This window comes from Rattus norvegicus, chromosome 16, assembly GCF_036323735.1.
Source record: "Rattus norvegicus strain BN/NHsdMcwi chromosome 16, GRCr8, whole genome shotgun sequence".
Lineage (NCBI taxonomy): Eukaryota > Metazoa > Chordata > Mammalia > Rodentia > Muridae > Rattus > Rattus norvegicus.
The window spans coordinates 6,294,521-6,307,034 of NC_086034.1; the positions used below are offsets into that span (position 1 = coordinate 6,294,521).

Consider the following 12,514-nt stretch of genomic DNA (forward strand, 5'->3'; position numbering starts at 1 on the left):
CTTCCTAAAGGATGACTAGCTGCAGGCTTTCGTTGGTGGTTGGTGTTTTGCGGGTCCCCCACTAACACCAAGTCAGAGATTGAACCCAAGGCCTTGTGTATACTAGTTGTACACTCTACCATTAACCTGCATAGCTACATCCAGTTCCCCCAGATTGTTGATGGTTTTAAAGAAGCCACCATAGATGACAACCAGAGAAACATTTGCAGATTCAAGCATGTATTAGTCTTTATTCAACAATGATGCTCATAATTGTTTTCAGGATTAGATATGGCAAGCTGTTAGTAATTCAGCACATTTTCAACTTTCTACCACACAGACTAAGAGCAGTAAAGTCATTAAACTCTTGCCTCTCTGTAGCAGAAAATGTCTTTAAAATTCTGATCCAGACTAAAGTGACACACATAAAACTACTCCCTTGTGTAAACCCAACAAGGAGATTAAAATGAAGCAGAATGAAGGTGAAACTGAAGTTTTCTTGGGTTAGGGAAGCTATATGATTTGTTGTTAATTTTTATTTAAGTTTCGGTTTTGTACAACTTTTTAAATGATTTTTTTTTTTTTGCCTTTTATTCTTTAACAGTAGAAAACCATGGCCCCTCACCAGAACCCTAAGAACATAGCTTCTAACACTATATTTATAGGAAGTATAGCTCATTACAAAATAATATATACTACTTCAGGATCTGTACTGAATGATACTAAAAGAATCTTAGAAAAAATATCCATGACATAAACGTCCCAGTGTTTTTAGTTTGTTTTTGTTTTGGGATGGTTATAGTTATGACTGTCCTAGAACTTAATACATAGACCAGGCTGGCCTCAAACTCACGGAGACTCACCTCCCATGTGTGCACCACAATGCCTGCCTCAGGTTCTTCTTTAAAGAGAGACAGTGTCTCACAGTGAACCCTGACTGCCCGGAAGTCAATGTGTAAGCCATGATGGCCCAGCTTCCAGTGCTGACTAAAATCCTGTGTTGTTACATCCAACTCCGTTTTCCTTCTACTATTTATTTTTAAGGTGTGTGTGTATCTTCCCTGCATATATGTTTCTGTACCACATGTGTTGCCCAAGGAGGCAAGAAGAGGGCATTGGATCCTCTGGAACTGTAGTCACAGATGCTATAAGCTTCCATGTAGGTGCTGGAAATCAAACCTGGGTCCTCCACAGGACAGCAGCCAGTGCTTTTACTGCTGGGCTGTCACCACTACCACCCCAGACTCACTCTTGATTAAAAAACAGAAAGTACGTAGAGAAGCTATATTCCAAGCAACAACAGCCGTCTATGTCTCCACAATATAGACTGGATCACGGTGCAGATAAAACTCTGCAAAGTCTTGGTAACTCCCTGGGGTGGAACAAAAGCTGTTAGCAATGAAGTCTTGACTAAATTTTTTAAAAGACAAATGTTGAGCCAGGGCAGTGGTACAGACCAGAATTCCCAGGTACTTGCAGACTAGAAGCATAGGAATTTGAAGTCAGCCATAGCAATATAATGAGAGTTACATAAAAAATGTTAGGAGTTGGAGCATGGCAAAATGATGAGGTGAAAGGCACTAGTCACCAGCTTGATAACCTGCGTTCAATCCCTGGGAACTACATAGTAGAGGGGAAAACTGACTCCTGCAAATGTCCTCTGACTTCACATGTGCCTCCCTATTCACATGTGAACACACTTTAAAAAAAATAATGTAGTGATGTTTTTTTCTGAGATAGGTCTCACTCAGCCTGTGGCCCAGGTTGCAATGGGACTGACTCTATGTAGACCAGGCTGGCCTAGAACTCATGGAGAGTTATCTAACTCTGCCTTCTGGACACTGGGTTTAAAGATGTGAAAGTTCTTAAGCGAAAAAAGTAACACAACTTAACAAATAGATAGAGCTGGTCTTTCCTAAAAGCTGAGTAAAGTTAGGAGGGAGCTAACGCACAAGTCAGCATCTCAGACGACGGAATAGTTGTGTGAGCATTCAGATGACACAAGCAGAGCCCCTGCTATGGGCCAACCCCCCAGGAGGCAGCTGCTGAAAGCAGTGTGTTAGGCAAGGAAGCGAGAGATGAGCTGCTCTCAGAAAGGAGGAGCTGGGGCTGAGACTCAGGCTGTTTTCTCTCTCTGAGATGTGACTCAGTGAAAAGTAAATGGTAGAAGCGCCCTGAGCATGAGTAGGATGAAGCCAGCCCTAAAATGTGGCTAGCATTTGAAGCATACTGGAGCCCACTAACAGTTCTCCTAGATGAACACAATGAGCCATGTTATGGACCTCTTAGACCTTACAGATGCTAAGCCAAACCTTGGCTGTACTCTCCCATTTGGCTGTCTGAGACCAGCAGCAAATGACCCCACCCAGAACTCCAGCTTTAGCATTTGTCATCACCTGACCTTTGCTTACAAATGGTGACAGTAGTTTGTAGGGTATTTTTAGCATATGGCTGTTGTTTACAGGACAAGTGGTTGTTGAGCTGGGATGCTTTAGTCACCTCTCTCCATAATACTCCTTCCATCCCTTGAACTGCTGCTAGAAATGACACTTAAGCATGTGCTTGTAGAGCCTCCTTGTAATTTGGAAGAAGGTGTGTTTCAACATGTAGTTTTAATGTCAACATAATAACTGAACTAAAAATTTACATTCCTTATTTGGGGCTGCACATGCAGTGGTAGAACATTTACATAAAGTCCTGGGTTCCATCCCCAGGATTGCAGAGAAATAGAACATTTCCCAAAGCATACCAGCCCCTACTTTTTCTCCCCACATTTTTTTTTTTTTGGTTCTTTTTTTCGGAGCTGGGGACCGAACCCAGGGCCTTGCGCTTCCTAGGCAAGCGCTCTACCACTGAGCTAAATCCCCAACCCCTTCTCCCCACATTTTAAATGTATGTCATTTGATACTTGAGCTCCAACTGACAATACATGGTAAATTTGCCTTTTAGTGCTTGAAAGGGTTTTTTTGGGTTTTGTTGTTATTGTTTGTTGTTTTGTTTTTTTAATTTTTTTATTTATTCAAGTATACTGTAGCTGTCTTCAGGTACCTGATCCCATTACAGATGGTTGTGAGGCACCATGTGGTTGCTGGGAATTGAACTCAGGACCTCTAGAAGAGCAGTCAATGCTCTTGACCACCGAGCCATCTCTCCAGCCTCATTCACCTTTAATGTGCTATGGTTTCAACGTATGTGTTCCTCCAGGATTCATAGGTCAAAACTTAATGCCAGTGGGATCTTCTGGGAGATGCTGAGGTCCTAAGAGCCATCCACTGAGTAGATAGACACTATTTCAGGTAGGGATCATAGAAGCTGGTTCATTCTTACCTTTAATGTTAGTACTTCTACTATCCATCATGCTTGAGATACCTAGAATTTTCCTGTGCAATAAACAGGACCGTGTCAGATACTGGCACCTTCATTTAGGACTTCTGTCTCCTAGAACTGGAAAATTTCTGTTTTTTAGAAATTGCCCAGTCCACAGTAGTATTGCTATAGCAGCCTAAATAGACAGTTTTTTTTTTAATTATAAAATTATGTCATTTTTCTGACAGAATTCCATATTTGACAAAACAAGCTAATTCTTTTGTAGGGTTCATCCTTCAGGAGGCTTCCCACAAGTCAAGCAATCAGCTAAATTTTATTTGGGGAGTTAAGAGGAAAGGGAAATGTTCCACTCTACTCTGTCCTTGGCACCAAACACTTCATACCAGGAACCCAGGCTGTCATTTCCAGACTGTTGCTGAAGCCAAGGAAAACGGATGTGTGGGGTGGGAGAGCTGGGGTGATGGCTCAGCAATAAAGAGCACTCCTTTCCGTCCATTCCCAGAACCCACACGGCAGCTCACAACTGTCTCTAACTCCAGTTCCAGGCTATTCAACACCCCTTTCCAGCCTCCGTGGGCACCAGCATGCATGTGATGCCAGACGTATATGCAAGCAAAACACAAATAAACATTTTTTTAAGGGAGGGTAGGTTGAGGCTAGGTTAACCATCAGGTTTCAGCCACATTTTCATAATTAAACATTATATGGTTGTGAACCTTTGGCTTTTGATTAAAAAAAAAAAAGTTGATTCTAGTCAAATGAGATAGCTGAGTAGGTAATCTGAGTTCTATTCCTGTGCCCTAAGTAGTGGAAGGAGGAATGAATGATGTGTGTGTCTGTTAGTATATGCATATATTCCCACAGAAGCCCGAAGAGAACACTGGACCTGGAGTTAAGGGAGGCTGGAGGTATTGTGGGTGCTAGGTATTGAACTTGGTCTTCTGGAGGAGCAGTAAGCACTCTTACCCACTGAGTCTGTCTGTCCAGCCCCTCTAAAGACATTTTTTTGTCAGCTTTTCTTCTGTGAAGAAATGGCTGTTGACATACCCCTATACCACTGTTTCCACTGATGTAATGTGGGTAAATCTTTTCTAACGAGTTCCTGTTAAAATGCATTGCGTCCTATGATATTTAAAGCAGTCACTTAATCCTCAACATGATTATATAAGAATGATGATAGTATTTTCCAGAAAGGTAAAATTACCCCCCAAGAACGAGTCAGAACTAAAACCTGGGTTCTCTGTCTCCCTTTTGTGTCAGTTTCATTAACTGACTGCTAGCCGTTGGGATGCATGTGTATGAACTGATGAGCCTGCAGCACTGAACAGGGTGAGAGATGCGCAATGAGACGTGGTTGTTTTATTTTTGATATAAACCCCACTTGGTGCTCAAAATGAAAGATGTGGAGGCTGGAGTGATGGTCCAGCAGTTAAGAGCACTGACTGCTTTTTCAGAGGTCCTGAGTTCAATTCCCAGCAACCACATGGTGGCTCACAACCATCTGTAATGGGATCTGATGCCCTCTCCTGAAGGCAGTGACGGTGTACTCACATACATGAAATAAATTAATAAATGCTTTAAATTTTTGAAAGTAAAAGGGGCCAGGATTGTTTGCTTGTTTCTCTGTAAGTCATACAGAGAAAATCCAAGAGATGGTCTTATATATCATTTCCTTTTTGCTTCAGTGGGGACTTATCACAGGATTACTCCCCCCTCACCAGGTCAGATCTTGCTACAGCTATCTGCTGGAAATACAGGTTCATAACCCTGTGTTATCCATTCTTTACCAGAACCTCCTTCATCTACTCTACTGGAAAGCTCTGGGGCACGCCCTAGAGCTTGGGGGCTACTTTCCTTACCTACACCAGTTCCATATGCTCAGACTATGCGCAGGCAGCTTTCATTAGACCTCATCTAGCTTCTTGAAGGCACTAGACCAGAAACAGGGCCCTCAATAAGCAAAATGCCAGAGAAGCAGACTGCCTCTTCCCTTGAATGGCCCACACCAGAGAAGGTCAAAGACAAAAATAAGAATAGCCTTGGTACTGGAGCTAAAGAATGAAGAGAAGGTGCTTGTTGGAGGCCTGGAGGGGAAGAACAGGATAGAGGCACTCATGCAAAGAAGAGGATTGAAAGAATTGAATGGCTGTGGATTCACCTGGTATGGGTGTCCAAGGTTTTTCCAACCTGGGCTTTATCTCTTAGGAGTTCTGAAGAGAGAAGGGCCATGTTATCTAAATATTGCATTGGTGTATGTGGTTTATTTCCTTCCTAGACACAGAATTGATGTGCACTGTGTGCAGTACAGCAATAACTATTGGGTGGGTTTTTTATCATTGTGGTGGTGTTTGTCTGTTAGCCCAGCATTTGGAAGGTAGAGACTGAGGATCACTGCAAGGTCCAGACCAACCAGGACTGCATTACACGACTATCTTGTAATTCATTCATTAATTATGAAGCAAAAATAAAAGACACACACACACCCCACTATAAGAAGTTTTAGTGGTAAATAATGTCTGTAAGCTCTCAAAGAACTTAACAATATAAGAGAAGACATTTGAAACATATTCCTCAAATGTACACTTAATCCTTCAATTAACAAACAGATATTGCATAGCCAGTATTAGGGGAAGTGGGAAAATGACTGGAAACAGAATCATGAAATACCTTACTGATCACACATAATCTATTGGGCAGATAATAGGCAGACAAATGCATTAAAATATTTTGTTGAAGCTACTATAATATTGTCTACTTACTTACTATATTATAATCATGTATTTATTTGTACTGCTTTTTAAAAGGATCAAGAAATGTATGAAGTCATAAGAACAAAAAGGTGATAGAATAACAAAAAACTTAATATTAAAAAGATAATAGGAACTCAATAGAACTTAGCATACCAGAGAAAGCTGATACCTAATCCCCTACAAGCAAACCCAGCAGAGAACTCTAGAAGAGACAGGCTCTGTCAACAACAGGAAGTTCTTTCTGCATTTTCCTTGCTGACTTGTGAGAGTTGTTTGTATATTGTGAAAGCAAATCCTTTGCCAGTTACATAGATCATAGGTCACAAATGTGTCCTCTTGGAGGAGACCGAACCCAGGGCCTTGCGCTTGCTAGGCAAGCGCTCTACCACTGAGCTGAATCCCCAGCCCCACATTTTCTTTTCTTCATTGTGCCTTTTGGAAAGCAGAGGGAATTATTTTGCCCAATTTGTGCTGTTACCTTTTCTGTGTTACTTAAACCTTGACGTGGCTCATGACGGCACAGACTTTATCTTGTTTTCTCTGAGAAGTTTCCTACTTCATACCTGTTATAATTTATCCATTACACTAGCCACTACTCACATGTAATTCTTAAGCACTACAATGTGGCTAGTCTAGATTAAATAATATATATTATAAACATGAAATATATGAAAAAGAATAATTGATATGTCAATCTTTATTATACAATAAAACGTTGATATGTGAATATATGGAGCTGAACAAAATATATTGGTAAGTTTAAAAGTATATAAATAAAATTTTTACACATATTACAAAAGACCCAAATAAATAAAAATGACCTATTAAAAGAAGAATTCACTATTTTAAGTATGTCATTCTCCCAAAATTGATCTGTCAAGATCTTTTTTATGTGTATGAGCAAATCCACATGTATGTATGTATGTATGTATGTATGTATGTATGTATGTATGTATGTATGGCCTGTGTGTATCTGGTACCTTGGAGTCCAAATGAGGGCACCATCAGATACCCTGATATTTGAGTTAGACAATTGTGAGCTGCTTATGTGTGTGCTAGGAATTAAATCATGACCCGTTTGAAGAGCAGCCAGTGAACCGCTGAACCGTTGCTTATAAAGAAAACTTTTATTATTAAATTAAATCAAGGCTATCTTTTACCAGTGTTTAGGGATCCTAGTAGAAACTCAAGCTAGAGCACAGAGATATCACATTTATTTCAGGGTTACCAGTCACTTGGTTTTGTTTTGAAATGGGGGTTTCATATTGCCCAGGCTGGCCTGGAACCCTATATGTGTCTGAGAATGACCTTGAACTTTAGTCCACCTCTGCAGTGCAGGGGTTACAGGCACGTGTTAACAAATGCTTGGTTGTACGCACTAGGCAAGCACTCAGTCAACTGAACCACATCCCTGTCTCTCGACTAGTAATTTGACTCTTTAACTATGGAAAGAATTTTTACATCTCAATTTTTTTCCTTCTCTAAACATGAAGAATGGCTATTCCTAACTAAAAGTCCATTGAGTTAGGTAAATAAATACTATGTGTTTCTAAGGCAGTGAACTTTTGAACTTCTGAAATGTTTTTGAATGTCAAGAAGTTGTTGACCATGAACATTTCTGGTATGATCAATAGCAAATAGCAAACATAAATGTTCTTGGTGTTCTTTTTTGTTTTTTCAGATTGCTCTCCCCACCCCCCTGCATCCATGTGTCTGTCTGTCTGTCTATATGGGAGTCTGTGTACCATAGAGTATGTGCGGAGGATAGGACAACTTGTAGAATTTAGCTCCCTTTCTGCCATGTAGTTCTCAGGAATTGAACTCAGCTTGTCAAGCTCATAGACACCTTTATCCACTAACCCATCCATCTTGCCCAGCCCATGCACCCAGGATTTTGTGCATTCTAGGTGACCAGCACCTTTAGCATTCATTATTGCATGGGTGTTGTTTGGTTGATATGGCCTGGTATATATGGGAGGGTATGTGCATGCGTAAGTGCAGACGTTAGTGGATCCAGGAGAAAAGGTCCCTGTAAACTGAAGCCACAGCCAAGTAAGTGAGCCACCTAGTGTCAGTGCTAAGAACTGAGTTTGAGTTCTCTGTAACAGTAATCTCTACTCCTAACTGCTGAGCCATCTCCCTAGCCCCCTCTCTATCACTCTTAAGTAACTGTGAATTCAGATATAATAATATAAAATTTGGGGCTGGGGAGAGATTTCTGCTGGTAAAGTACTTGTCTTGCGAGTATGAAGACCTGAGTTCAGTCTCCAGAACCACATTTTATAAAAAGGCAAGTTCGGTGATACACACCTGTAATCCCAACACTGTCTCTCGACTAGTAATTTGGTGGAGAGTTGGAGAATGACCCCAGGGGCTCACTAGCTGGCCAGTCTAGCCTATTTGGCTAGTTCCAGGTCATTAACTATGACAGGAGTTAACTCCTTTATCTCTTACTCTTTCAGGAAAATGTGCTGTGTTGTCATTCAAGGACTTCCTCTCCTGCAGGCCAACTGAAATACCAGAAAATGACATTCTGCTTTGTGAGAGCCGCTATAATGAGAGTGACAAGCAGATGAAGAAATTCAAGGGGTTGAAGAGGTTTTCACTCTCTGCTAAAGTTGTAGATGATGAAATTTACTACTTCAGGTAAAGCTTGTAAAACTAAGGAAGAAAGAGCACTTGGGTATCTTACCAAAGTCATGTAACCCAGTGTTCTGTTTTTTAGATCTTAAACTATCATAGAAAATATCAATTTAGTGAGATGTGGTAATTCTCATACTTGGGAGGCTCAGATAGGAGATGGCATTTTGAGTCAGCTTTTTGTTTTGTTTTGTTTTGTTTTGTTTTGTTTTTTGTTACAGAGAGAAAAAGAAAGTCTTGAGTTAAAAAAAAAAAGTGATTGTCTTAACAGTACCTTGGCTTGGACACCAGCAATTGTAGAATGAAGACAGAAACACTTGTTTCTGTTGGCAGCCTCTCTGGGAAGATTTGCTCAGTTTCATAGATTATGACAACTCCTTTCTTAACACTAGACCTGACCAGTACCTCATGTTTTCAGGTCTACTCTCTGACCAGTCCTGGAAGTGGTTGGCAACTTTTTACTTACTTATATTATAATATATATTTATATTCTATTTATTTGTTATTTGTTTGTTTGTCTTGTCACTGTTTTTCAGAAAACCAATCATTCCTCAGAAAGAACCCTCACCTTTGTTAGAAAAGAAGATACAATTGCTAGAAGCTAAATTTGCTGAGTTAGAAGGTGGAGATGATGATACTGAAGAGATGGGAGAAGAGGACAGTGAAGTCATTGAGCCTCCTTCTCTCCCTCAGCTTCAGACACCCCTGGCGAATGAGCTGGACCTCATGCCCTATACACCCCCACAGGTAAGGTGATATGTACCGTGACTGCCTTCTCTGTTCTGATCTTTAGCAGGCTCAAACCAGAGTAGGAGACATCAGGCTCCTATATATATATATATATATATGTATATATGTGTGTGTGTGTGTGTGTGTGTGTGTATGTGTGCATGTGTGTATGTATGTATGTATGTATGTATGTATGTATGTATGTATGTCAGACTTTTTTGTTTGAGGTGTCAGTTAGCCTAGGCTGGCTTCAGACTTCCTGTGTATTGAAGGTGAGCCTTGAACTCTTGTTCCTCTTGCCTCCATTTCCCAAACAGCACTGGGTGCTCACTGCCATACACTTCATATGTGAATTTTTGCCTAGAAATCTGCACAAAGGAATAATAGTGTTTTGTTTTGTCTTTTTGCAGAACCTTTGTTCATTTACTAATTTATTTTTAATTGGCAAAAGGTATACTTACCATATCATTAAGCCAATAATAATTTCTTTTAAACTTCATAGTGATGGTTTAATAAGAGTTCAGAAGGCTCTTGGCCTTGTAGACAAGAAGCAATGAGGAATGGTATTATACTCTTATACCTTAGCTTTCACCAAAGCCCACACACAAGATCCTTCTGCCTCTGCTTCAGCCTCCTGAGTAATAGGATTATAGATACATTCTGCCATACTTGGATGCCTGTATCTTTTTCCCCTTCCTTATGATTTCATCTTTTGGTTGAGGTGATCCCTCTTATATTTATTTTCCTCATTCAGAATTTTCTTGAGACTTAATTGTGAGGTCACCATTGTAGACTATAGTCATGGAATTCAGTGAAATTTTCATTTATTTTATGCAAGGCAAGGAAGAGGTGTATCTTAACCTAGAAAATGTCAGCTACAAACTGAATGTGTCTGTAAAACATTACTGCCTCCTATGTGTCTGCCTTCCAGAAGCTGTGACTGACCCAGTGCAGTTTCCTGATTCCTTATAGAATAGCTTTCTGTCTTACAGTCTACCCCAAAGTCTGCCAAAGGCAGTGCAAAGAAGGAAAGTTCTAAACGGAAAATCAACATGAGCGGATACATTTTGTTCAGCAGTGAAATGAGAGCTGTGATTAAAGCCCAGCACCCAGACTACTCTTTTGGGGAGCTCAGCAGACTGGTGGGGACAGAATGGAGAAACCTTGAAACAGCCAAGAAAGCAGAATATGAAGGTAAATAAGGACTAGGCACAGTGTCTCCACTTTGTAAGAAGGGCTGTTTTCAGGAATTCATATGCATATGCAGGCTGTACTCTGTTGTTCTGACCACATGCACATGAGTCTGGTGTGCCCAGCTGGCAGTAGATAGATGCCAGTACATGGAGGGTTGCCCCCGATTTGGCCTCAGATCCTTGCGGTGTTGCCCCTCCTGGCAAATTCCTCAAACAAAAGTATTTTGCTATTAAAAATTGCATGAGTTTATTTCATTTATCCCTGTAGGCACACACATGTTGAGCTGGGGAATAATTGTTCAATAATGTTAACTATAATTCTGATTAAAAGTCACCTGAATGTGGCCTTTTAAAATAAGTGATCTTCCATATGGTTCTTGATAAGCCAAAGCTGTAAGTCAAACTCTAGGATGAGGCGGGGTATGCCCAGTTTCCTAGGCCAGCCCTGGCATGAACTGTGCCTATGCTCACACCTGCTCTTAAGACCCTTGGATGGCTTTGACCAAGCTCAGCTGCCTTCACTTCCCCTTCTTCTGTGACTAGATCACTTTGAACCATGAGCTGTTCGCCTCAAAGATTTGGTGGTTCATAGTTGTAAAAAATTAATTCCTTAGAGATTTTTGGGGGTTTGGATTTTCTGTTGTTCTAGCTAATATTGGGTATGGCTTTAATAAGCGAGAGTAAGCATTACGTTAGGCCATACTTTGAGTTGTAGTTTTCCCAATTCAAATGTTGTATGTTAGGTAATTTTTCAATAGTCTTCCTCTCTAACTTGACTGAGTCCAAATCCATTGTTTTCCAGCAAGCATACATTACGAAAGGTGCTCCTTTTATTGAAGCTTATGAAATCTCCAAAGTAACTATTTTGTAGAAAAGTTATATTCCTTTCATTTGTTACTATTTATTATTGTAAGATTATCTGAAAGGCTTCCTTAAGGATCTTCTGCTGAAGCCTAATCCTGCAAGATGTTCAGCCAAGAAATATTTTGTGGCAAAACCAATTTCAGAAGCGTTTCAAACTTTGGGCATAGTCCTAAGTTAAAGTCTCTAAAGAACATGTTTTTTATTATCTGGCATTTTCTGAAAATTGACCAGGTATTTATGTGGCATCCATTAATACCCTAGAACGTTCTTTGAGAAAGTCTCTAGTCAATCCCATAAGAACCTAGAAGTCTGGGCCACTGTGATATTTCAGGGCTTATTGCACGAAGACCAAGTGTACTACTAGGTTGGAGGACTGTTTTCTAAGGAGCTCCACTAACATAGTGTAAAGCCTTTTTCAAGGCAAACAAAGCTAGTACTGTGTGGATGGTTATTTAGGGTACAAATAGGACAAAGAGATCTAGAGATCATCTGAAGGCAGAAAATTGGAACATGGCTGAGGGAAGAAGAGATAATATTTGAAAAATTCTCTCATATTTAATAGAGTGTCTGAAACTAGGAAGAACCTAGTGAGAGGGGAGTTATGTGTTTGAGTAGCCTTGAAATTCAAACTCTGAACTTTGGGCGTTTCTACCCACTGAATTCAAAACACAAAGTTGAGAGTTTGGCTGGCATAGTTTGAGTAATTCTGAATTCCAGAGCAGCCTAGTTCAGCTTCTTTCAGGAAGAACTAATATTTTATCCACATGCTTGAACTTCCCTGTTTTTCCAACTTTAATTTTTTCTTTTTCCTTCCAGTTTATTGTTTCATTTGTGTAATGAAAAAATTAGCATTTAATATTGGGGCATCTAGGTCACAGATAGTTTTAGTTAACGACTAGAGACTATGGTTACAGTGGGTCTGCTTCTCATGCTCACTGTGCAGAAGGTGTCAGGCTGAGGCAGTCCTAGCGAGCGATGCGGAGTGTCTGCACGCAACTTCGTCACAGCCTCGGGGCTCTGATCTTTCACATG

At 40.4% G+C, this 12,514-nt stretch overlaps 1 protein-coding gene across 51 annotated transcripts in view; it reads left to right on the top strand.

Annotated features, from left to right (window-relative positions):
• The window catches only part of Pbrm1 (polybromo 1), a 99,404-nt gene that overhangs the window by 74,588 nt on the left and 12,302 nt on the right, over positions 1-12,514 (top strand). For 35 of the 51 annotated variants that reach the window (NM_001427685.1, XM_063275338.1, XM_039095102.2 and 32 more), the window contains 3 exons: positions 8,519-8,702; positions 9,233-9,443; positions 10,418-10,619. In NM_001427685.1, coding sequence (NP_001414614.1) covers positions 8,519-8,702; positions 9,233-9,443; positions 10,418-10,619 — 597 coding nt within the window. Of the gene's footprint in view, positions 1-8,518; positions 8,703-9,232; positions 9,444-10,402; positions 10,620-12,514 lie in introns of all 51 variants that reach the window. The other 16 variants (XM_063275299.1, XM_063275315.1, XM_063275317.1 and 13 more) reach the window with 1 other exon arrangement.